This window comes from Zeus faber (assembly GCF_960531495.2).
Source record: "Zeus faber genome assembly, chromosome: 15".
NCBI lineage: Eukaryota > Metazoa > Chordata > Actinopteri > Zeiformes > Zeidae > Zeus > Zeus faber.
Genome location: NC_137194.1, coordinates 17,116,085 through 17,143,595, shown reverse-complemented (window position 1 = coordinate 17,143,595; position 27,511 = coordinate 17,116,085). Strand labels below are relative to the sequence as shown.

General features: G+C 42.9%; 1 protein-coding gene across 1 annotated transcript; it reads right to left on the bottom strand.

Moving 5' to 3' along the window:
* Positions 1-11,631: 11,631 nt before the first annotated feature.
* Positions 11,632-26,429, bottom strand: ankrd52a (ankyrin repeat domain 52a; the record flags this gene model as incomplete). The annotated part of the gene is made up of 28 exons (XM_080015613.1): positions 11,632-11,903; positions 12,113-12,204; positions 13,836-13,918; positions 14,499-14,581; positions 15,964-16,109; positions 16,221-16,304; positions 16,440-16,527; positions 16,669-16,888; positions 18,594-18,711; positions 18,852-18,939; positions 19,259-19,460; positions 19,543-19,614; positions 19,707-19,818; positions 19,934-19,996; positions 20,479-20,619; positions 21,266-21,334; positions 21,455-21,572; positions 21,680-21,762; positions 22,155-22,269; positions 22,379-22,457; positions 23,401-23,613; positions 23,748-23,890; positions 24,678-24,765; positions 24,909-25,109; positions 25,319-25,389; positions 25,605-25,683; positions 25,784-25,867; positions 26,403-26,429. 28 exons carry the CDS (start codon positions 26,427-26,429, stop codon positions 11,632-11,634), a joined length of 3,234 nt encoding a protein of 1,077 aa, XP_079871739.1.
* Positions 26,430-27,511: the final 1,082 nt, after the last annotated feature.

The following is a 27,511-nucleotide window of genomic DNA, read 5'->3' as shown; positions in this document are numbered from 1 at the left end:
ATAAGAAATGTCTTCAAGTTGTTCAAATGTGCTTTGTTTCTATACAAAATCTGTCACTGTAAATCAACCTTTTTTTCAACGTTTTATTAAGTGGATATGCTGAATGTCATTGTTTTCCAATAAAAAAAATGTTTTGATTCAGAATCCTAAGATTGTGTCGATCCTAAAATCCTAAAATCCTGTAAACTCAATGAGAATTGATTTACCAATCTTTTCTGAATTGGAAATAATAGCAGTCTACGCAGCTGGGAAAATAATTCCCTAAAAAAAAAAATGACCTCAAATAGCTCACCGGGAAAAAATACGAAATAATCGAAGAAAGTGTTGTGATTCATTCATGTATTGTTTAGTTGGATGAAAAGATGCATTTTCTTAAATGGGATCTTTTTGTCAAATACAGCGCCCTCTTGTGGCTCCAAAGAGGGACCCGCCCACACGCTTGGGTTTGTGCTTTAACGTGAGACATGGACAACATGTTGGAGAGTACAGCCTTCACTGTACTCTATTTTACACTGTTACAATATTCGTAAATGTCTATGCACACATACCTATTTGGACGCCTTGACTGGTATCCACAATAGAGTCTGACGATTTAAATTGGAATTTAACCCGTGTCGTTCTTGATGACATTGATTTGAAGTCACATCTCGCATGTACTGCAGATGGTCCTTTTCCTGGAGATAGGACCGGATCTCAAAGTACTTGAGCCAGATTTTCTCCCCCGATCCGACAAGGGTCTGAGATAGAAGGGTTTTTTCCTTCTAAATAAGAACACGTACGTTTTTGAATGTGTGCGTCAAAGCAAAGAAGACAATGAAGATTCAGAGGAGAAGTGCAGGGAAAAGGAATGGGTGGAACAGTGTGGATGTGGAGTAACACTTAAAACAACATGAGTCACTATCTCCAACTGCAGATTCCAGCATTTCCAGAATACCCACACTAATCCAAACCAAAGAGGATGAGCTCAAGTAAAGTTATGTTAATCAGTACCACAATAACCAATTTTTTAACGTTAAAAAAACAACATGCACCAAAGATTCTGCATGAGTTCTAAAGATCCCAATTAAGGTCTTTTTCTCAGTTTGCCTTGCTTTATTTTGTAGTGCATTATTGGTGGTGTCTTATGACAATGTTTATATATATTCTTCCCTATATTGTCCTATTTCAATTTTAGCTGATTTGTAATCCCATTGTCACGGTACTCAATTTTTAGGTGTAAAAACATTTAAAATAAATAATAATAAATACTTATTTGTATATACCATGTTTCAAATGTAAGCAGCTAAGAGACTAACTTAAATAGAACTTAATTCTCCCAAGGCATAAATATCACATTGTAAAATTGGGCCTTTGAATCCAACATTGGATGATGCAGAATGATTATAGACTAGAATGAAGAATTTATCATGGAACATCCAGGGTGACCCTAACATCCAATGGGAAAACGCAGGATGTGTTGGACTGTTGAAGAAATAACAACACAGTAAATATTTAGCAATAGCACTTTATTGAACACAAACGACCCTAAGCCACAATACTGAATGACAAGACCAATTGGCTGCAGCAAACATTTTATAAAATAGATTAAGGTTTTAATGTCACTAAATTCTTTTTTCTTTTAACGTCAGAAAGACAGATGCAGGTTTTTCCAAAACAGTGAATGATCTTATACATATTTAACTATTTTTTTTAAATTTTTGTAACAAATCATCATTCACATGTTCACACAAAGGAATAACAAGGCAAAGTGCTTTCAGGATTGCATTGTCGAAAAAAAAAGAAAGAAATGAATGGCTTGAGGTTCGGGTGAGATAGTGGGTGTGGGGCAGGTCCTGTCCTAGTGAAGGCATTGGGGTGGGGGTGAGAAAACCTCAAACCTTTCACCTTGTCCTGTTCCCCTCTTCATAAAACCAGGTGTAAAGAGTTGGGGTGGGGGGGTCAGGGGCAGTGTAGAGATAGATGCCTATGAAGCAGAATTTGGTTTGGGGGGGGGGCAGGGGGGCTTGACAGATTTGATTTGGCTCGGAGGGCCCCAAGAGTCTCCCTCGTACGGAATGACAAAAGCCAGCACGAGTTTTACTCCTAACCTGTCGTAGCAAGTCCAGCTTTTATAGGGTGATGACCAACCCTGAAAATCATGAAGCTGTAAACCGGAAAAGGGCTAAACAGAGAAATATATAAGTACGAGAGGTAGGGGAAACGAAACAAATCAGGTCATTAAAGAAAAGTCCAAGTGTGGTTATTCGTTTTTGTTTTTTTGGCCATGCATCGATGAATGTTAAAGGGGAGAGACGATCATCATTATCTGCATCATAACATATTCTGGCTTCACATTCCAGTGGTTTTTTTTTTGTTTGTTTTGTTTTTTTCCGTTGTTGTATAAATGCTTCTCATAAATAAATTTTCACCTCAAGTAGACACATACACATACAGCACAGCCGAGCACGCCTCGCTAATGTAGAACTACCATTGCTTATGATAAAACTGTATTCCTGTAATGTGAGGAGGTTTAATGTTCAAAAAACTGGTGGAGAAGGACATTACTCAAGGCTGCAAAACATGGAGGTAGGAGAAATGCTACTGAAAACAGCGAGTGATGCCAACATAATCAATCACACACACACGCACGCACGCACGCACGCACGCACGCACGCACACACACGCACACACACGCACGCACGCTTTAAGGTTTCAGCTGGACGTCACTGAACCATGGAAGTGCCGCGTTTGCCATCCAAGGCAGATTTTCAGAAGCGGAAAAGAAATAATTTCGAAAGAAAAAAAAAAAAATTGTAATTACAATGAAACAAAATGACCGTGACATTAGGACTTTTTCCACCCCGCTGTTGTAATATCGTGCAGAACATGAGTTTGAACGGATTTAGCTGGGACGTGGCGAAAGAAGGTCAGGGTGAACGTCAAGCCGCTGGATTTTTTTTTTTTCCATTTTTTTGTTTTTCTTTAAGGTTAAAATCCTGATGCTGAAAACCCGGGAACAGGGTGGAGACTGTGGTGTCGGAACCGCTGAAAGGAATCTCCCAGGACGCGCCCGGCCTCGGTGAATTCAAACGAAGGCCCCGTCGGCCGATATTCCGATGCGGGCTCGGGTCGGAAAAAACGGGCTAAAATGGATGGAGTAAGCTCGTTGGTCCTGTCGCGATCACAGGCCTGGAGCCTGTGCTGCTGGTGACGGCGTCGACTCCTTCACACACAGTAGAGTAGCAGATTTGCAGATTTGTAAATGAGGTAATCAGCGTTAGGCTAAATAGGAAACCCTGTCATCGACACACAGGCCAACTCCATTCACCAGCAACACAAGAGACGTCTCACACCAATGGGTCGGGGTACCTTTGGAATGTTGGATGGACAAGCCAACTTTTTTTTTTTTTTTTCTTTCTTTTTCTTCTTCTTCTTCTTTCTCGCCCCCCCCTCTTAATCTAAGTGAAGGTGCACTGGTAAAACCATTTGATTGAAACTCATACGGCCCCATCGAGCCGCTCGACTCTGGATCTGGATATTTCCCCCGGGTAAACCACTGGAGATAGAACAGGCAGCCCCCCGCCTCTATCGCCTTCCTTTTTAAATCTGCAACGCACTCAGGCTGCCTCAGCGGCCCGCCTCGGTCCAGTCGCGGTAGGATTGTTAATAGCACAATGAGGGGCAACATCTACGGTGAGGGCGGGCGAACAGAGAAGGTAAAAAAACAAACAACAACCAAAAAAAACCCCGAAAACCAGCGAGGGGGACAAACACGGCAACGGAACGTCACAGAACATGCAGTATTACATCCTTCCTACGGTAGGCTAAACCTAATAGCACATTCAAGGGGCTCCTATCGGGACTACTTTCTGATATGGCTCTGCTTTAGAGTGATCGAGCTTTAGCGGGAGGCTACTCCTCGCAGGAAGAGCGAGAGGATAAGGTGCTCCGTCGGAGGGGTCGCTGCCTTAGTTCACCTGCACAAAGTGTCATTCGCTTCAACAAGTTTAGCGATAAACATCGAGGTGTGTTTTGAGAGTGGTTCAATCCCCCCCCCCCCCACCCCAGTCGTTCTTACGAATACATTTTTTTTTTTCTTCCCCCCAAATCATCTGCTGGTGAAACAAACGGCACTTTTTAAGGGGAATGTTACTCTAAAAACCACAATCACATGACCTCCAGGTTAATTCTGAGAACACATAGGATATACAGTAGATATAAATCTCATGAATTTCTGAACTGTACAAGCGTTCGGCTACACGCTGAAAAGGGAGGGACACGCTGGGCCCCTTAATGCTTAACATTGATAACAAATATATTATAAGGCATTTGATAATTCCTTTTATCCGCATACACCACTGACAGCAGGTCTAAATATTCTTGAGAAAATGTTTCATTCAAGGAGGAAGAGGATCATATACATATACACATGCAAATGAACATGTCTACCAGCTACAAACCCGAGTCGGAGAACCGAGTTTAAGCAGAATACCATGAAGCCCCTTTAGGAAAAAAAAAAAAAAAAAAAGACAAAATAAAGCTGCCCCTCCTCCAATCTGAGTCAACTTGTGCATGATTCTTTCCGAGCAGGCAGCTAGTAAAGTTGAATATTGATCACAGTTTTTAAAAAAATGTAATATCACACACTCTTCTATTGAACGCCACTGATCTGAAAGCAAAGAGGGCCGTGACGCTCCCTGGCTTTGCGACAGAGCAGGGGCTTTTGGTGTCAACAAAAAAAAAAAAAAAAAAAAAAAGGGGCATATTCATTTATTTCTATCAACTGAGGAAGCAATGATAAAACGAAAAATGTTATTGCACTTATATCTTTTTGTCTATTTAAAACGAGGTCAGCGAAGAGGACTCATGCCTTAATGCCATAAAAAAAAAAAAAAAAAAAAAAAGACAACAAATGTTACACCACTTCTATAGTATGATCACACTGTTATTAACACTGCACACAGCTACTACTGCAACCCTACTTTTAAAAGTCAGTCTACCCTAAGAACACAAAACAATATCCACAATCAATCCGCAACACGGTCACGACAAACACTTTGCCTAAATGTAAAAACCACTTTATCTTGAACGGATGTACCATGAGTTCACAACGCGCGCCGCGGAGTTTATTATTAGTTTATGAACAAAGACCGGAGAAGAACAATCGGATTTCTAATGCTCGGGAGTTTTGAGACTCGTCTTTCTACAGTTTCTGTGTTACTGACAATCATTCCATCAATCCTCAGGTCTTCTGTTCTGTTCTGTCCCCCCCCACCCCATGCATGTTTTAAATCCTCACTAGGCTCCCCAACTCAAAACGCTATAGAAACAGCCACTTCTAGGCCCTCGCGGTGCCATTTTGGATTTGTGCTTTCATACTTTATTGACCCCCCCCGCCTCCCCCCTCCCCCCCTCCGTGGTTGGGTGTGACCAGACTCGCTTCAGAGTGATGTGCAGTTGGTTCCGCCACGCGGGGCGAGTGTCAAATCGTCGGAAATACAAAGGAAATGCGGACTCACTATGACAGAAAGAAGTGACTGAACTTCACCCAATCGTCTGTTATTGAGGATAATCATGCTTTCGGGAGCGGAGAGGGCGGGGGGAGAAATGTGAGCCTATCTTCTGTCTCGTACGTCACCTCCACAAATGTTCCCCTTATAAGGCTTCCGGGAAGTACAAATGGAAGACCGTACCTTTCGGTAGTAACAAAGAAAAGGCACCATGCCACCGCTGTGTTGGATAACACACAGGTCCTATAGGTGGGGGAGGGGGACGAAGAAGGATCCAGGCGGGGAAGGCGGTCACACACAAAAAGTGTACTGATATATATATTTTTTTAGATTTTTTTTTTTTTTTTTGTTTACTTCTAGAGGTAAAGTTACATGGCTACCATCATCTCGCGTCATTTCGAATGGATTGTACCCGAATCGCGGCTCGCACCGGGTTCGACTCCTCTGCCGTTTGTAACAAAGAGACATCGAAATTATTAAATCACATTGCTGCACTAAAACAAGGGATGTGTGCATGTATAGGATCCACATGCAGATATTCAAATCCACTCACACTCGCCAGAGAACGTCTCATGACATTCGGGGACGTGGGGGTGGGGTGGGGCGAGAAATAAAAAGGATCAATTACACAAGGTTTAACGTCATCACATCACACCAACAATCACCGATGAGGTAAAAGCGCAGGTCCAATAAAAGTACAAGGTGCGTTTCACCGCTCCTTAGTCAGGTAGGAAACATCAGACATCTGCCGACACTAATCCAACACGTCTGCGTGGTTACATTGTTATTTCGGGTATAGGCTGGTTCAAGCAAGAGTTCTATTCGCCGCGCGGCAGGAGGAAACCCCCCAAGGTTTCCGGCGTCTGATCTGTCCGCGTAACCGTTACAAGTGTTCTCATAAAGACTTCTCTCTAAAGTCATTTTTTGGAGCGACCACTTTTATCCCCAGTGCTATTTGGCTCTGTATAGTGGAAACGCTGGAGTTGATTGTTTCGATGAGTTCAAAATTATTCATTCACAGTGGCAAATATGGCAATATCCTAAGCTCTCACAACAATCTCTGCACCGTGGCAACCATAAGCTATGTGCTACCGCAATTGATTTGTGTGCTTCCCGACACCCCCGGATGTCTCCCAGATCAAAAATAGCCAAACATTTTAGCAATCCCAGTCAGTAGCATAGCTCCAGATTTGATGCAACCTATCATTATTGGTAATATTATTATTATTATTATTATTATTATTAGGTACTGCCAGATATTTCCTTTTCAGCTTTTAAGGCAAAAGGCTCAACAGTGGATCAAAGAGTTGAATTAAAATTTGCCATATATGAGCATTACTTCAAGTAAAAATTAAGACATCCAATGAAGGAAATCAATTCCATATATACCATGCTTTAGTGGACATCTACAATATTTCCCTTGTTAAACACACGTTATAAATCAAGTTGTTATACAAACAGAACCTAGAGATTGCTTTGCCAATACCAAAAGGACCGATTATATTCTTCAAGTGTCCAATTACAAAATAGGTTTCTACGAACACAGAACTTGAACATAATACTTGCATTTACCAACTGCTACTCCATGCAAACCGTTTCTACCTATTTGTTCCATTTTTTTTTTTTTTTTTTTTTCCTGGACTATCCTAACTGGCAAAAAATCACATGCAGCGCCAAACACAAAATAACCGTGACTATCTGAATAAGTTACTGACCAAGTTAATATGATATATGTCTAAAGGCAAATAAAGGTTTCTATGGCACTAAATGGGTGTAGCTTAGGTGCATTTTTGTCAAATATAGGCTATTAACAAGTACGTGTGGTGTTTACCTACGGGTATTTTTTTTGTCTTTCTTTTACGCATTGTAAGGCAATCTCAATGGAATGGATGAACATGAATGTTTTTCATCTGACCGCTTGTCCTCCGTTTACCTTGTAGGCTACGCTCCTCAAAAACAGAGAGATGGAGAGAGAGAGAGAGAGACAGAGACAGAGAGGGAGAAATGATTAGTGAATAGAATACTAGGCCTATACTGCGACAGAAATGCCAAAAAACCTACCCCGACCCTCATTGCAGGAAGACTAATACAAAACTAATATGTAGATAAATAGGTTATATCATGCTACCTGTATAGTTACATCAACGCAAGACAAATGAAGAGCAATAGGTTAAAGTCAGGAGAAAGCAAATTGTCCTGCTCTAAATTGACCCTACATTCATTTCAGTCAGTAAATTCATGGCTCAGATTTGAAGGTCAGACTGTAAACTGTTTGAACATATATGCATAAATCCATTGCTGCTTTACTAAGAGGATTTCCTCTCAACAAATTTTGGCACATTAGGCCTTATTTGTGACCATAGATTCACATGTCTAACCCGCATTTAAATCTTGCATTGGCATCTATGCTATGATTTACTGGATTGGCCTAAATGGATGGCAGTGCAATATTTGTGCTGCACACTATTACACACACTCTCTATTGCTACAATTGGACCTTTCATTGCTTTCCATTTCTGACTCCAGATATAGGTTATATGCTCCATTTGTTTGATCCATTTTTACATCAAAATTTCTAAGTTCCATGCACAAGTACATATCTACCCTTGGTAGTCTAATGAAATAAAAGCACAAAAACAAAAAACACTGACACTATATAAAAAAAAAAAAAAAAAAAAAAAAAAGGATTCCGTTACAATTTGTGTATTTTCAGGGGGGCAACGGCTCCATTTACTGATCAAATCAGGACACCGTAAGTGGATAATCCTTGCCCAAACCGACCTGTCTAACATTAGCACCTATCAATGGCAAAAGTAATATCTATGCTCTATTTGGAGAAACCGGAGATGATTTAAGTTGAAAAATAAATATTAGGCTCAAATGTCCTAAAATAAATCATATCAGCGACTACGGTCACAGATACAGATGGAGTAATGTTCTTTTGTGACTTCATAGGACCAGGTTCCTAAGAACAGATCACGCTGAATATGTCTAGGCACATGACTCCCTCTCTCCTCAGGTGCTTAGATGAATTGGTTTTGATCTCAATGATGCATCCTCGGTGGACAATTTTCGTCAAAGCCTTTTGCCTGTCTTTTGCGACCGTTTAGCAAAACACATGCGTGTAAACAATGGATACATACTTTTGCTTATTTTGCACATTTAGAACCTGAATGTACTAAAGTGCGCGCTTGACTATCTTATTAAGTGCTGCGGGATCAGGGTTAAAAGTAAATCATATACTGTGAATCCCGTGAAACCATCCCGTTAGAAAATTTCTGAGGATACTTCTTTCCTGTTGAAATGTCTTGATTGAATTTTGCCTGCCGCTTCAACACAGATCCTGAGACTACAAAAATGTATCCAATCTAATAACAGAAAAACCCCAGAGGAAGAAGAAGAGAGAGAAAAAAAAAAAAAAAAAAAAAAAAAGAGGTTTGGGGTATACTAGTTCCATTTCATTTAGGTCAGTCATGGAGGTCAATTGAAACGACAAACTACTTCTAAAATACTCCAAAAGTGCTCTGAAATGGAGTTAATGCCAATCTAACAATATCACCCAAAACACGTCAGGATTTCTATTGATGTAGCTCAGTCTAGGTCCTCCTCTCTTATCCAATCCAACTTCAGCTAATGAGTGTAATTGTGCCATTTCTTATCAGGTAGATACGAAATTATCATGCCAATGAAAAACATCTGAATCAGTGTCATTACACCATCAGCAGATGGTTTAAAAAAAAAAAAAAAGAAAAAAAAAAAAAAAAAAAGACAATGGCCAAGTTATAACAGAGATTTAAGTCACGTAAAAAGCTATAGTGGTCCAATACAATCATTTTAGTATGCTTAGAACCGGACACGGGATGAAGAGACAACAAAGGGAACACCGAAAGCACAATTATTTGGATTTCTGCTATTCCTGAAATCTAAAAACGACAGTTATTGGCCTTAGCAAAGTTCCCTCTCCGTTTCCAGTTAGCCCTATTGGTTTCTGTAGCGGGGTATTGATTCTTCCTGGTCATTTGCAACACCAGGAAACAAAAAGGGCACATATCATACCAGTTGGACAGTTTCTCCTCTCAAAAAAAAAAAAATAATAATAATAATAATACTCTGGTTTACTTAACTGGACAGTATTTTGCTAAGCTATCAAATGGTTGGAAAGTCATAATCAAGTCTCAGGGTTGTCAAACTCCGCCAATAAGGATTATAACTGAAATGATGTGTTACGGAAGGCATGGGTCAAAAGGCATTTCATGAGATGCCATAAAAGGCAATCCAGTGCATTTGTGTTGACACTGACATTAAAATGCCCAGCACACAGAGCCATTCGTTGAGTCTTTAGAGAATTTTTTTTCACCAACTAATAAAAATAGGAACAGAAAAAAAACCCAAAAAAACAAAAAATAAAAACATTCCAGGGAAACAAAAGCCCTTGTGACAGTGATTGTCTATTCAATAACTTTCAAAAAACAAACCAAAAAAACCCCCCAAAAAAAAAAAAAACAGGCCAAACAGAAAATATTGCTTGATCTACCTAATACAACAGCCGAGAACCTTCAGGTCGTTTGTTTTTGTTTCTTTTCCCATAGTTTATCAGAACTAACCACCAGTAAGTCAAGGTACACGCGATAGGGTGGTTAAGACTACTTCACAAGCTCCGAGAGCTTGTCCAAAGCATAACACTGGCGGGCTGTTTCTACTCCAGAACAGCAACGAACAGAGTGACTTCAGCGTCGCGAGAGAAATGTAACCGAATGCTCTCTTTAAATATGCAGGCCGTTCTAATAATGAAATCTTTCAAAGCGGAAAAAAAAAGAAGAAAAAGAAACAAAAAGAACGAAAACACTTAAGTAAAAAGAGATGGGAAATAAGTTGAAATGGCTTGTTCATTTATGTGCTCAGATATACGATGCTTTTGATGAGGTGTTGTTGGCAGATATTACTAGTAAAGCCTTCATCTAGAAATAAACAAGGCCTCAGTCAGTTACTATCCTACAATATAGTTCTCTGGTCCTGCACAGAGAGAACGTTAGGCCTACGGACCCTGGGTGAAGATGGAGCAGCTGCTAAACGAGTTGACGAGGTATATCGAGATCTATTGTCTTTCTCTATACAGTACAGTTCAGCTCAAATAAATAATTTATAGCCATAGTAGTGTCGATCAACTTTGGTCATAACTTATATGCTTAGAAACATTCTAGCTTAAACACTTATTTAGCATCTTCAAAACATTAAGTTGGCAATGAGAAAAGTCGATGTTGAAAATGCCAACTTGAACTTGGCCCTCCTTTGGAAGGAGACGCACTTTAATGTATTCAGCAGCAATACCAATTTCTTTTTTTCCCCCTCCTTTTCTTTTTCTTCTTCTCGTCAAAATGCCAAAACAACTCTAGGCTGTACATTTAAAGTACACAACGGAAATAAGTTCTTTGTGACCCTTTTCCAATTTAGGATTGTACTGTAGTACACTAGCATTGCACTCTCAAGCAAAATTTAGATTTTTTTTTTTTTTCCCTTGTATGGTTCCTTCATAAAAATCTAGGCTAACAGACTAAAAATATGAAAAAAAAAAAATAATAAACTAACAAACAAAAAACCCTCTTTGATCATTCTTTTGGAAAGGCTGTACATTCCTCTACAAGGTCACCATTAACTCATCAAATATGATATGAAGTTAAATACTGAACGATATGGAGAGAGTGGCAGAGACGAGGATACAGAGGTCTCCATGCTATTAGCTGTCAGTTATATACTGTAATTATGCAAACATGATTTTAAAGGGTTCAATGGTTTGGGGGGGGGTGGCCAGATTGCTAGCGTGTTTTTGGACGCCAGACTTCATTCCTGTGACCTTGTAGAGCAAACAGACTAAGTATTGAGCACTACTGGGAGATGGAGGAATGGGATCTAATTGCATAATAGGTTTGACTGCACCTCAAGAGAAGACCAACACATTCGCTCGTGTGCGCCTGAGCGCACGCACGCAGAACAACATACGTACATACGTACATACAGAACAGACATGTGGGTGGGTGCTCTCCTGGTCCTCTGGGCTGTGTTAAAGGGAGTCTCCCCAGGGTGGTGGTGGTGGTGGTGGTGGTGGCGGTGGCGCTCGCAGCCAGCCGAGGGGGGAGCGTCGGCCTCACTCGGACAGACATCCGTCCAGGCCGACAGTGGCGCCGTGGCGATCTTTGACGTAGCCATTGTGGAGGCCGCCGTTAGGCAGCGGGGTGCAGGCGGCCGTGATGCCGCAGTGCTTCAGCAAGTTGAGACCTGGGGAGGGGGAGACTGTGGGAGAGGAGCAGGAGCAGGAGGAAGGGTCCCGTGGGGGGAAAGGCTTCATGGTAGAGAGGATCAGAGCCAGGCAGTCAGCCACGTCCTTGTTGGGGGCACAGGCCAGGGCGGGGGTGTGGCCTGATCAACAGACAGCAAGCATGGGTAAGAATGGGTAAAAGAAACAAACAAACAAAAAAAAAAAAAAACAACAACAAAAAAAAAAAAAAAACCCAAACAACAACAAAGACAAAAACAATAATTTGACATTACGAGCAAGTGAAAACGTTGTTCATCTATTTGAAACGTTGTACAGTGCTTTCCAGTTGCGGATGGAACATGCAGCTCACCTTCTTCATCCACAGCCAGCACGGTGGCTCCTCTACTCAGCAGGGCCTGCACCACGGTGGCCAGGCCGTTACGCGCCGCAAGATGGAGGGGCCTGGCGGAGAGATGGAGAGGTCAGAGAGCGGCAGCAGGATCGCCGTGGACCAACACCCGTACGAGGGCTGCCCCGGACTTAAGATTTTCCTCGTCGACCATTAGTCGTCAAGTCAAGCCATTCGTCGCACATTTATGACATCAATTCAATTATTCAAATATATGTTTTTGGGGCATTAGAGAATGGTTTGAGTTCCAGAGAAAGAATGTTCTCACTAACATTGTTAAAAAATGTGCTTCATGACAGATAGATACAAAACTTAATAACCAGCCTTTAAAATATTAATTGAATTTACAAGCGGCGCACGAAGCGAGTCGCCTGTTAATTACACCGACTGTTAAACATTACATCAGTTAAACTTATTAGGCCCTTATTAAAATCGTATTAATGCTCACATTTAAGTTACATATTGACATCACTTGCCGTACGGAATATCGTTTTCCCAGTGTCGGTGTCCCCTCGTTAGGGACGCCCCCGTCAGGGCAAATACCATTAAAATACCATTTGGTTAACGAAGAATGTGAGTAACAGTTTCAAATGGCTCTTATAACATACACAATATTTTTTAGAACATACACAATATTTTTTGTCTTTTAGACTTGTTGACTAGTTAAAGCTTAAACTTCGGTTCAAACGTCAGGGAAATTAGTCGTGAGGAACATCCCAATTCTGAATGTGTCAAACAAGCAGCAAGGAGACTTGAGGGCTATTAATTTGAAACAAATGTGAACAAAAAGAAACCTTCAAGTGTTCCATACACAGTACAGCCATACAGGTTTTAAGGCCCAGCTCCCGAATGCAGTTTTGGTTTTTTTTGTGACCAACCGACCAATGGAAAACCTGGTGGACGCTCTTCTTGTAGACTAACGTTTGGTCGACTATTTGGGGGCAGCCCTAATTTGACCACCTTGCTTTTGAAGCCCACATTGAAAACCTAGTGAAGATATTGATGTTGAAGGACTTTTCTAAGCATTTTTCAAAGTCTGCCCGACAGATGGATCACCAAACCAAATCAAATTTCTTCCTTAGTCTTTAAGATTTGATATCTCTGTTTAATGCAGAAACGACCGCAAATTTTTCTTTTTTACAGTAATATTTATTTCTGCACAAACTTTCTCTGCTCAGTTTCTCAATGGAGGCAGATTGTTAATTGGGTCGCGATTAGTTTGTCGTTCTGAACAATGTGTCTCCGGGGGGGGGAGTTTGAAGAACACATAAAAGGAGCCAGAGTGTGCTGCCAAACCGGCATAATTACTTTTATTGGAGAACTTGTAGCACTAAACGTCTTCCGGGCCCGCTAGGATACGTTTTCAAATTCTGTTCTTGGATCTTTTCACCGTGGCTTAAGTTGGATACGTTTTTAGGTTTTTGTTTTTTTTCTCGACATAAGCAAACTTGTCGCAAAAACAAAAGATTAGAATGCATAAAAGGTTTTGGGAATGCAGGCCAATAAGACTGCCTAATTAAATAAAAATAACACAAATATATACATATAATTACACTAAAATTAAATGTGCTGAGAAGGCAATCTAAAGGATCTTTGAGGAATAATATTTCTTCCGCCTAATAGTTAGATTAATAGTTTAGTCTGAGATTTTTTTTATGTTTTCATTCCTTTTCTGAGTTCTCACATTTGCAGTGCATTGTTGGTGGCGTTTATGAGTGTAGGACTGTGGATTTCCCCAAGTATCAGCAGGGCGCACATCTCATGGGCCTGCAGGACAAATACAGGAACATCAAAAACGTATCAATATCATTTTGCTCCTCAGGCCAAGTTCTCAGCTGTAGGAACATGGACACACACACACACACACACACACACACACACACACACACACACACACACACACACACACACACACACACACACACACACACACACACACACACACACACACACACACACACACCTAAGTACTACAGCAGAACTTCCAATAATCTTGCAATTTTAACTTGTTAAAATAGCTTGAATGATTTCCAAGTTACATTTTTGTGTTAAAGTTCACCCAAATACAAATTTAGATCCAACTTGCTGTTTGATTAAAAAAAAAAATAAAATAAAAATAAAAAAAAATTCCAGGAAAACACCACTGTCACCAAGTTTCAGTCATATCAACCCTGTAGGTTTTACTTCTTTTGAGTTGTAAATACCCAACTGGTATCTGGTTCATGTTTCTACGCATCTTCAAAAAAGAAAAAGAAAAAACATGAGCCTGCTTCTTTATAAAATCACACAAGAGCGGAACGCTGCGCCCCGTAAATACACCTGGAGGGACCTGGATCAGGCTTCTTACCTTGCTGCATGCGAGGTGCAGGGCAGTGTTTCGGTTGTCATCCAGCAGTGTCAGGTCAGCCTTGGCCCGGTGGAGAAGGATGGCTGGAAAGGGAAACAACAAACATCAAGGTGGGACAAAAGATATTATGCACATTAGGGTGTAGGAGTGGGTTGATCAATAGGATGAAACGACTGTTTGTTACGGATATAGTGTTTTGTCCGATTACGACTGACGTTCGATCATTTTGAGTTTATAATCGTGATCGGAGAAATACCTAGCGCGATAGGAGAGCTCTACATACTGTACGGTCCCTCCCATCCATAGTTCCTTCCCCAAACTACATGGAAGATGGCGGCGCGTGTACAATGCCAAGCTCAGCGTCAGTCTAAATTCTTCTAATTAGTTATCTGCCTGTTTGCTTCAAGTCTGTTCACTCAGAACAGTCTTGTGTACACATCATACAGCCAGCAGGAATTGTGGAACATCGGATCTTGCAATATTGACAACTTTTTTGGCAATCTCAAGCTCATTCCAGAGGCTGCCAAGACACCAGAGGCTAGAAACCTGGTGACACTGGCCGTAAATGCTTGCAGACGGCATCGAGTCTGTAAATAAAGGCAGAGGAAGAAAGGAGGGCGATACTAGCTCCTCACTTGCTAGCAAGCCAGCATTTTCCTCGCTAATGGTCTCGGTTTCTGACGAACAAAATGGATGAGCTGCCGCTGCGGACTACCACTCACAAAAGGATGATTGACAACAACACGATGATTTTTTTTCAGAAACATGGCTCAACAGCGGGGTTCCTGATAACGCCATCGAGCTAATGGGGCACTACATCGAGGCCGATGACTCCGCTAAGACCAGAGGTTGGGGGACTGTGCATGTACGTAAACACAGCTTGGTTCACCAGCTGCTAATAGCCTAACGTTACACATATACACAAGTCTTCGGCGCATTCACATTAACTATTCTCTTTTTTAGGCAACTTCTGATTCTGACCATTCAGTCACGACTATTGGGGTACATTTTACACATACGGATCAGATCACTACCATGAGATAGATATGGAGATTGCGATAATCTAGGTTTTAGTTTTGTTTATAGCCTTGCTGTCAAACACTAGAAATGCCTTTCAAATTCTAATACCATTATAGGTATCCAAATTAAAATGAGGACTACTAATGCTCTGTAGGTGTTGCATCCAAAAGCAATAAATTGTTTGGCTAATTGTAGTGCAGTTAATGCACCGATTACTTTCCACAAAACAGTTTATTTCATTCATTTATATCAATAAAATGCATGTATTTATTCCCACGTAAAAATAGGCATTCTGGTCTTTCCCACCGATGTTTGTTTCTTCAACGGTTTCATAAACCATTTCTCCGGAAGAAGATTGACAGGTCTTTTTGATGCAGGTGAACACTGTGCTGAACAGCGGCCCCAAAAAGGGCCAGGACTAAGCGGACGCTCCTTGTACACGTACCCACGGTGCCGCTCTGTCCCTTATCGGCAGCGACCATCAGCGCCGAGCGTCCGCTCTTGTCCACCGCGTTGATCTCAGCTCCGTGGCGAAGCACGAGCTGAAGTCCCGCCACGTCCTCAGCAAACGCAGCAGCGTGGAGCGGGGCCCTGCGAGCACACGTCGAATAAAGCAGAGTTGACGTAAACAAATACTATTCATTTGACTTTTTTTTTTAAGAAAGAGATTATTAGTGGATCATAAAAAAAAAAACACCTTACCTTCCTTTGGCATCTCTGGTGTTAATCATGTGGACTCCAGCGGTTTCCAGCAGCCTCTCTGCCGCACCGCTGTGGCCATTCATCCTGCAGCCGAGGGGAAGGGAACAATGAGCGGCGGCGGCAACAGCGCGACATTGTCTCAAAGTATTCGACGCTTGGCGAGTACTGATGGAGCGCGAGTCTACACACGAGGGCGCGGAAGAGTTAGGCGGTACCCACAGAGCACAGTGCAGCGGGGAGAACGGGTTTCCCTCTTCGTGAATAAATGTTTTGTGTTCAAGTAAAGCCTCCAAACAGTCTTCATGCCCTGGGAATAGAGGGAAATTGTATAAACCATCACAGAGAACTGGATTTACATTTGACAAATATCACCATTATCACCAAATATCACCATTACATTGTTAATATTATTATTATTTTTTTTTTTAATTTAAAAAAAAAAGCAAACCTTTGTAGGCGGCCCAGTGTAGCGGGGTGTATTGTTTGTTGTCCAGCAGTTTATCGAGGGGGTCAGCGGTCACGGCGGCCTGCACCAGACCGGCCAGGATGTCGGTGTGGCCTCTGGATGCGGCGTAGTGCAGAGGAGTGCTGCCCTGCGCATCCCGACACAGGGCAGAAGCTTTGTGCTCCAACAGGACGGTCACGCAGTCGTCCCGGCCCAGCACAGCCTGAGCAGCATCGCAAAAGGAAAACCCAGATTAGACCACCCACTTCCGGTCACCATGTCAGAACAGGAACACTGCACTCCTCTAGGTCGCAATGCTGCGGTTTTAACCCGAAAAGCTTATTATAATCAACATGTTTGAAATTATGAATATCGACACGGTTTGAAAGTCGTGCAACCATTTTCGGCTTAAATTAAATAACAGAATGGCAGCGACTACTTTGAATGAAAAGAGCAACAGAGAGACTGAGTGGGCGGTGACAATGTGACGCGTTCAAACAGGTCCAGATAAGTTTTATACTGTTTATTAAGCAAAAAATATAAACTTGCCAACAATAGTTGTGCTGGAACAATCTAATCAGCTAACGACGGTCAACAGAAAATATCGGGGACCTACTAACTCTCTTCGTTCCGAAAAAACCTGCCACGCAGGTGAACCCGTAAAATAAATGTCAACCACACGCTGTGTCAATTACCGAGAGCAGTGGGGATGTGACTTGCACAGCCTAAACAAATAATAAACTCTGAATAAACAACTCAGGTTAAATACACATTTTGGCTCGTAAAACGGTCAAAAGATTCATTGACGCAATTAATTGAATGAAACAGAATTTGTTCAGATTTTTTTGTAACGCATGTCAGATGGTAAGCTGAGAAGGTGGTAGCAATTCTCGTTAGGGTTAGAATCAGTCTAAAAACATGCTGATCACATGGAATAGCTTCAGTTCTTAAATGTTGATGTGCAAATTCCTCAAGTCGCTGTAGAGTGAATTCAGTGATTTGTTTCTAAACACATACGTGTTAAATAAGTAATTACTGAAAACATGTGAAAAGACTGAACGATGTAGTACTGAATTGTGGAGTTAACTATTTCTGTGGTCCGGATTTCTCGGGTGGGCCTAAAACATGACTCGATGACGTAGAGTGGTCATACTTGGCCTGGCCCCTCCCCCAACACTATTTAAACACCTGGTTAGACCGTCGGAAACGGAGCATCGTGGTGAAATTAGCTAACAGGTCGGAGTTTGGGATAAAATGTTGTTTGGGAATAAACAACCGGAGGAAAAGGCGTCTTCAGGGAGACCGTGAACTCATGCCACAGACGCCCAAAACAAAAACGAACCGTCCCATTGGTTTGACCACGGGGTTTGGTTATGTAAGCGCTAGCTGCATGCAAGCAGGCCGCGGAGCCCTGATCTGGCCTGCAGAGGAGCCAGCAGGGGGGACTGGAGAGCGTGGAGTCCCGCAGTCAGACAGCGGCATTTTGAGTTGAGCGACTAGACACACAGGACTGGGTTCGGCAGAACATTTAAACACGGAATTTACTTACTCCAAATGTTAATGTTTAATGCGTTTGGGCGTGGTTTCAGCTTCTTCAGCGGACACACCCTCAGCGTCTTAGAGCAGAGAGACTACCCCGCCCCCCCTCCCACGATTTTCAACCTAATTTAATATACTTTATGATTTTTTATTTTTAATCATTCAAATTTAGCTGGGTGTTTTTTCTGTGGCGTGACAAACTCAGAACACATTTATTTTTGCTTTTAGAGGACTTTAAGTGTCAGATTTTTTCACTCATTCCCTCCTATGTGTCAAGTTTTTGCATAACCAAATCTGTAGCGGGTATAAGAATGGAGCCATTCTGTGGCACAGCTGCGGTTCTGTGTGTCAGACAAAAAGGCTGCATTCATAGCGGAACCATGACCCACCCCCCTGTGCAGGGCCGTGCTGCCCCTCTTGTCCTTGGCGTCTGGCAAGGCACCCTTCTCCAGCAGGAGGTGGACGCAGTCGATGTGACCTCCCAGCAGAGCCAGCATTAGAGGGGTTCTGGAAAGAACATTTTAAAGAGTGGTTTTGATTTCTTTCAGCCCCCACCCAACACATTCATTAACAAATCCAGCCAAAACAGTGAGGTAACGATGGCCGTCTGAAGAGAAGCGATTGTTGGCATAAAGAGATCCACTCACTGGCCAAAAGTGTCTGTGACGTTGGTGAGATCTCCATCCTCCCCGTTCTCAATCATCATGAGGAGACAGTCAGTGTGGCCATTAGCAGCTGGTGGCACGCCAAGAACAAGAGATGAAAAAGAGTGAAAAAAAAAAAAAAGCAAGAAATGGAATTTTATTTCAATTTCACAATCCTACACAATAACAAAAGATAATCATACAAACATTAAACAATAATAAACAAACAAGGATAGCAATATGATAATACAGATAAGTAATAATAATAATATTTACGGTAGTAATAATAATAGTAGTGATATATTATAATAATAATAATAATAGATATGGAATTCTAACAATTACAAAAAAAATGAGGGGGAGCTAAGAGAATGTAAATTGTGTGCTCTGAGACTTTCCATGGTGCGTACCTGCGACGTGAATGGGAGTCCACATGAGGCGGTTGTCGTTGAGGAGGCACGAAGCCCCCTGGGCCAGCAGGACCTCCACGCAGCGCACATAGCCTTTCTGCGCCGCCAAGTAGAGCACGGAGCGCCCGGCGGCATCCTGCACGTCCACGTAGGCCGCCGTCTCCGTGAGTACACGAAGCGCCTGCCAATGGCCTTTGTCGGCCTGAGCGGGAACAGAGCGATGCGGTCAGTTTGGCCGCAGAGGAGCAGATGAGCCGTGAACAAGAGGGGGAAGTGACACTTACAGCGAGATGCAGCGGACTGACAGGATTACTGCTCTCTATGTCTCCTAGTGCATTAAAGGACATCTCCAGAAGCTGGGAGGAAACAAGACTTTGTTAAATTACAGACGGCCGACTCAGAAATTAAGGAATGAATTTGAGTTTGTCACGCAAAGCGAGAAACACACCAGCTCAAGGTTCTGCTTGTTGCCATGGTAAGCTGCATAGTGAACAGCGCTGTAACCTTTCGAGTTGACCATCGAGGGATCGGCGCCGTTGTCCAAAAGGTGTTCCAAGCAGCTGTGTTTAAAACAAAGACAACAGATGATGTAGAGACAAGGCTTCGCAGCGTATTCCGGCATTTTGATGATTTGTTCAGATGATGTGACAGATCTGATTCCAATGTGCGACTTACAAGTAGGACTCTTTCGCTTCATCCTCATCACTCTGATGGCTCCCAGAAAAATGACGATCAACTCTGAGAAAGACAGCGTTTTGATAAGAGCCTCTGGAACTTTTAAACCAAATTCCTGTTTTTTCTTCTATTCTTTATTTATAAATATTCTACAAATATAAAATATCTGAAGGTATTTAATTTCCATTCAAACAATCTAGCACCTGAGGTTAACCTCAATCAAATGGTTATATGAAAAAAAAAATATACAATTTATTTTCAATAATAATACATTTTTATGCACTTTTCTAGCAAAATAATAAACTTTCTCACAAATGATTGCATTTCAGTGAAAATTCAGATTTAAGTAAACAAGCTATAGAAAAAGAGGGAAAAAAAAAAGAGCACGAGAGGTCCTCTAAAAGTGCTATCTGGTGGACTCCACTCAGTATAGAAGATTTTCAAATCATGATTCGTAACCCGATTTCACATCTCACCACCCATAGAGATTTTGGCTGGCGTTATTTAATAGAGTGGAAAGCAGCGAGAGAGCTGTGCAGTCCAACCTGCAGAAGGCTTGTGAGGCGGCAGAGTAGTGCAGGGGAGTGCAGCCTGTCTGGTCAGGCTCATTGACCTCGGCACCAGCGCTCACCAGGGTCACAGTGCACTGGTATCTCCCATTAGCAGCCGCATAGTGCAACGGTGTCCTGAGGGAGAACGGGAAAATATTATGCAATGCAAAAATAAAATGTATCGGTTGGTTTACTAGCCACAAAAGCAATCTGAGTGTATGGTCTCATGGACCATATTTCCTCAAATATAAAACTGGTACTCAATTAAAAACCGGACATTTAATAAATGCCGGGGGTGTGGTCTACACAAACTAATAAAAGCGCGCCCCAAAAACAGACCAGATGAAAAACTGACCAGAGCTGTGGCACTGTTCTGGCACGGAGCCCCGCCCCCAAACCAAACAACTAAAAACAGTGTGTTTTCATTGTAGATGTGTTTAATTTACTCTATTCCTACTGCTGTGTAGCAGATCACAGATCACTTCTTGGGGCAAATGCCCCACTCTGAGCGCTCTCGCTTGCCAGCGCTCCAAGCAGGAAGTGGTGCATGTAAGGCAAACTCAGTAAACAAATTCCCCTGTCGGCCATGGCATGGCACCCAGACGGAAGTTTTATTTAAAATTCATACTAAAATGATTAAACAGAGGGAATTCGATATAAAAGCCTGCCTCTAATATAAGCCTGCTTCCAATAAAGGCCTGGTTCCCTCTGAAGTTGAGGTAAATAAAGTTCACTAGTTAAAGAAATGCGGTAATTAGTTCAGCGAAAACAGGAAACTCACCTTCCCATTTTGTCTCGCTTATTCAAGTCAGTACCACTACTTAAGAGCAAGTTCAGACATTCAACGTTTCTGGAAGGAAAGCGTGACAAGAGAAGAGAACAAAATTGGATGCAAGGGAAATGGTGGTTTGAGGAATCACCATGAATTTGTCAGATTTGCTGGCCGTATACGGGAGGAGACGCAGCCTACCCTCCGGAGGCAGCGGCGTGTAGACAGGTCCGTCCAAAGTTGTCAGGGGTGTTTATGTCAAACCCAGCGGAAAGTACATGCTCTTTACTCATAGAGGAAACTATACTATACAGCTGACCTGAGGAGGGAAGAAACAATCAGCCGGAGCATCGCCGAAAGCTTCCCGTGGTGATTAAAGTTTGAGTTGTGTATGCGAGGTGCACGACCTCAGTGCAAAACACGTACCTGAGGAGAGTAACTTGCGACAACAGTCTGAAAACCCGTAGAGCACAGCTAAGTGCAAGGGGAACATTCCGTGGATCCCACGTCTGCAAATACAGGGAAAAAATAATTAAAAGAAAAACTAAATGCAAACTGAATCTTAGCAGCCGAATGAATCCACATACAATTATTTCAAACCCTTAGTATCTTTGGAACATACTCGTGTGTGCCCGGTCCAAATTGAAGACTTTCTAAGACATTTGAGTATTAGTATATGAAAAAGTATATTAAAGACATTTGGATGGGACAGTTTAACAAAATGTCAATGACTGACTCCTATCTTCCACAATGGAAGACGCAACTGCCGGTCAAAGTCACACACTGTGGAAAGACACTCTTCGTGACTCAGTCACAGAGCCCTGAAGCCCCGCCCCCTGCCGCTTCACGTATTTATTGAAATTACAATGTGTCGCGTGTCTACACGCGTAATTCTGCGTACCTGGCCGTGTCTGCTCCATTGGTCATCAGAGTGCTGATCAGCAGCTCGTGGCCGTACTTAGCAGCAACGTGGAGAGGGGTATTGCCATACTTATCCACACAATCAATCTCCCCACCTGGCGGAAGCAGGGAAAGAGGGAAGTGAATAAAACAGCCATTAGGGCAAAAGGTCAGCCACGCACGCTTTGCTTGTGGATTTATACAAAAAAGCACTGTCATGGTTACCATTTTGGATTAGGATTTGAGAGCGTGTGAACCGTCCGTGAATGGCTGCCATGTGCAGGGGGCTTTTCCCTTCTTTACTCTGGAAAAACAAGCAAACAAATTAATTAGGGCTGTCACCCAATTAAATATTTTATTGAAATTAATCGCATGAATGTCCATAGTTAATCGCGATTCATCGCAAATTAATCAGATTTTTTTTATCTGTTCAAAATGTACTTTAAAGGGATATTAAGAAAATTATACTCTTTATCAAGATGGGAATGGACAAATATGCTTGCTTTATGCAAATATATGTTTATTGTAAATCCTTACACAACTCAAATCAATGACAAATATTGTCCAGAAACCCTCAAAGATACTGACTGCTTTTATAACTTTTTAAAGTGTGCTGATGAAAAACTTGCATGATGGCACCAATAATGGATTATTACATCTGCTATCATGCTGCGATGACGCAAAATACATAAGGTGTGGCATAGAAATGTTTCCACTGCTCGGAGGACGGGTTTTTCAGAAGCATTTTAAAATGTTTGCTGATCCATTCACGTTTTCAGTGAATAAAGTTTAGATCTTCAATTCTGCAAATATGTTAAAAGTAGAATTTTGACACACACCGCATTTATGTTGTTTTGTCATGGATATGTCAGTTAGACATTTTTATATTTATGTAGCATGCAAACTAAACAATATTACCAATTACTGGTAGTATTGTGACACCTCTTCCCACACCCCTTTATGTCACTTTGCTGTGGCAACTAGAGACTTGAAGTGATTATAAATCTCACACACACACACACACACACACACACACACACACACACACACACACACACACACACACACACACACACACACACACACACACACACACACACACACACACACACACACACACACTCTCTCTCTCTCTCTTTTGTTCTTGAGCACAGTAATTATACAAATGATACAGCAGTAGTACATAGTTTTAATAAATATATTGTATAGTTAATCTGTTTAAATAAATATCGAAGATCAGTCCCGACCTGCTGGTTGACATCCGCCCCATTGTTGACCAGCAGCTCCAGGCAGAGGGCACCGTTGGTGGAGACAGCGGCGAGGTGCAGTGGGGTGTAGCCGCTCCTGTTGGGCTGGTTGACGTTGGCTCCGTGGTTCACCAGCTCGGTGGCCACCGCTTCCTGTCCCATGTAGCACGCCACGTGGAGGGCGGTGTTCCCAAAGCCATTGGGCTCATCGATCTGGCGAGGCAAGACACCGATTACAGCAAACAATAAAACAAATAGACGCCATGAACATGGAGCCCACGACCCAACCTGCTAGAGCTTCCGAAAGTTGTCGATTCGCATCACAAAACGAAGACTCAGACACTCACCTCTGTTCCAAGCCTCAGCAGGTACTTCACAATATCGATGTGACCACTGGCAGCGGCGGCGTGGAGAGGCGTGTAGCCCTGTTTGTCCTTGCAGCTCTTATCAGCGCTGCGGGACACCAGCAGCTTCACTACCTCCACATGTCCTAAAAAGGGAAGCACAAGGACTCAGGCATTAGGATCAAATTCATCCATCGTTTTAAGCTTGACAAGAAGGCTCACGGTCGCTCCTGAGTCAGAGGATTCAAAGAAAGCAACTTAACAGTATTAAGTCCGCCCAGCCCACACAAGTACCTACAGTTGACTATCTGGAGACCAGTGCGTATGTGGGGGCATGTGGAATTAATCGGAGCTGCAGATGAGTTCAGAAACACATTTTGTTGTACAGGTGTGAACAGGAGCCAAAAAGGAATTTCCGATGTCAACTTTGATCCAAAATATGTGAATCGATACATGAATCTATGGACATGTTCTCTAAAAATAACAAAAAAAACCCTCTTTACACAAGCTAAGCTTTGATATTAATGCACTTATTGTTCAAGGCGATTTGTTTTTTTCCTAATATGGATTCCCTTTGGGTGGACCACTCACAGGCTTTCATATCCATCAGGCAGCACGTTGTTGCACTGCCTTTTAGGGCAATTAATTCAACCAAGTTTGCACAGCAAGTTTTCTTAGTACGCATCGTTCCATTAGACGAATCATTTCGAGCGAGTCAAGTGGACTCAACGAGAGGAAATTACAGCTTTGCCCCAGTAGGAAAAAAGATTAAGGGGTTAAGTGTTCATTATGACAGAGGGTGTTTTGAAAATACCCTTGCACTTGAACATTACAGTAATGATAAATTATCACAGACCTTGATGATAGAATATGCGTCAACTTAGAAATCGTGTTCTAAATTTTACTTTTGTGCTCGATATCGTGGCTGCTTACCCAGGTAGGCTGCACAATGGATCGGCTGTCTCTCTTTCTTATCGATGGCACTCAGGTTGGCCCCTTTGTTCAGCAGCAACTTCACCATCTCATGAACAAACGGAAACACAATTATCAAAATGCGAGAAGGGCGAAGATTCCTTCTCACACAACTGGAGGGGGAAAAAAAACAAACAAGTAAAAAAAAAAAAAAGACAGGATAAGCCTGTCCATTGTCTTGGCTTCCCTTACCTCCTGGAACCCGCTCTGAGCAGCGTGGTGCAGGGCGGTTCTGCCGGTGCGATCCGCCATGTTCAGGTTGCTCAGCTGGGTTAACAGGGCCTCGGCGCCGCGCGTAGCACGGTTGGCAGCGGCCACATGCAGCGGAGTCTGCCAGAACTTATCTCGTGCATTTGCCTCTGCTCCATGCCGCAGCAGGAGACCTACTGCCCTCTGGAAAGGCAGAACCAATTAAGCGTACAATTTAATGTAATCCTTTTTTCTCCCCCTGGTGCATTTGTCAAGGCGCAAGGTTTGGCGCATACGTCTAAATTAAAGAAATCACCTGCTGTGAATGAACAGACAGCGGGTTAATCTCAATGGTGTGAGCGTTAAGCTCCTGTAAGGCACAAGTCAGCTCACGACGTTGAAGGCTTACTTACTTCGTTCCGGGAGGCAGCCGCCCTGTGCAATGGGGTCAACCACACATGGTCTTTAGCATTTACACTGGCACCTGCCGTGAAAGAGATCCCGTGCACATTAGGAGGATGCACAAAAGCCGCCATCAAAAACCAGCACGTATGCAAACATTGGAGTAACATCCGAGGAGTGGATCCGACACCTGCGGCGGCAACGAGAGCGGACGTTCGCGACCCTCTTCAGGTTGCAGAGCTCAAGTTCCCTCCGTTATCAAACCAACATGAGAGGCAAATAAAATCCAATAATCACCTGATTCGATGAGGAGGTCCATTACATGGACGTCCCCCACACAGGCAGCAGCATGCAGCGGCGTACGGCGCTCTTGGTCCTTTTGGAAATGAAGATAAGCAGGTTAAATCCACAGTGCCGTTTAACTCATTGGTAAAAGTGTAGTAACGCAGCACATAACATTCTCATTCTGCACATACCAGTGCATTGACATCCTCCTTTTTGTGCAATAGTGATTGGACTTCTTCAGCGTTCCTGTTGAAGATGGCCTGGACCAGAGGAGGCTGCAGACAGGGAGATGAGATATGTCCATGTAACGCAAAATGTTACATGGAAGAATCTCCCTAAGAGTCGGGGGCTCGGGGTATAATTGCATCGGTTACGTAAGAAAATACGATTAGGGACCAAGCACGGCCGAAACGAACACACATTTTTACGGGATTGTCGTTGCTAAGTACGTAACTCGATTTTCCCAGCACATAGACGGAGCCCGAGCCGAGGCCTACGGCGGGCCCCGCTCCCATTAGCTGACGCTAGCATTGGCATTAGCATTAGGTAATGCTAACTGGCTGTAATATCCAGGGGCCCGAGACAGATCCTGAAAATTGACGTAAGCGTCACGTTTGTAAATCGCTTAAACGCTGCGTGTCTATCGTGCACGGCGTGTACGTTCGCACTCGAAAGAGAAACAAAAGCGACCAGTTGGTTTTGCGGGGGAAAACGGCGAGCGTCGGAAAACGTATTTACTGCGCACCAGAGCAGCGGCGTTAGCTTCCAGCAAGTAGCCGGCGCCGCAGCCACGCAGCGCTTTCTCCCTACCTGGTCTGCGATGTTAAGAACTCCCATCTCCCAGACTCAGCCAGGACGGAGCTCCTTCATCGGGATGGAACTGCGAGGTATACGGTGCTGCGCTGCTGTGTCCGCCCGCTCAGACTACACCCATGGCCGGTCGCGAACAAGAAGAACCGCGGGCTGGATGTGTCAGTGTTGTTGTCCGTGTCCACTGTCCGGTGTCTGGTCTGGTGACGGCGCTGCTCCGCCTACAGGCGTGGCGGGCCCGGGCGGCCAGCGACGCGGCGCACCGGCGACACCGTGTGGCCGCTTCGGGTGCAGCGGCTTGTGCCGTGGCTGACTGCGGCGCGATGAAATTGATGCAATGAAAAAACAAACAAAAAGAAAAAAAGGTTCCTACATAGTTCAAGGTTTTTAGTGTAATAGACACAACAAAACAGCTTGCAGCAGTAGACATTTTCAAAAACAAAAATAAAAGAGTCGTATAAAATATGGTAAAAAACTGGAAGCATTCAAACGCATGCGACATACAGTCAGTCGCAGTCAAACGTGATTGATTTGTGCATGCTAGTCTCGGTATTGCTCCATGTTGTAAATGTAAAATTGTATTTGGCCTTTTGTGGTTGAAATTATTATATTTGAAACTAACCTTCAAACAGAACGGATCTACTTAAAAAACAGCTCCAACTTGTAAAACCGATGGGTTGTTTGTTTTTTTTCCTCGTTGTTTTTCTCATCTCCCTTAACCCTTGAAAACAAATCTAAGTGTTTGATTTAAAGTTGACGCATTGTCTGACTCAGGACTGTCTTTCAGCCGTACTGCGGTCAGCAAAGATCCCAAACAGTGAGTGTAGTGAGCGGAGTCTGGAACCTGACAGTGGATATTATAGATATTATACAGATATTTCCGTCCCGACGCATAAGCGAACCAAGCGCCTGCTTAGGGCGCCCGCGGCCCCCAAGAGCGCTTGACATGTCCCACAAGAGGAGCTTGACATGTTGTTGTTGTTGTTGTTGTTGTTGTTGTTGTTGTTGTTGTTGTTGTTGTTTTCCCACCACACTTAGATATTTGAAACGATAGCCTCAGCCTTAGCCTGTGACAGCCAGGGGAAGATGGGGAGCCATTCAGCCGTTCT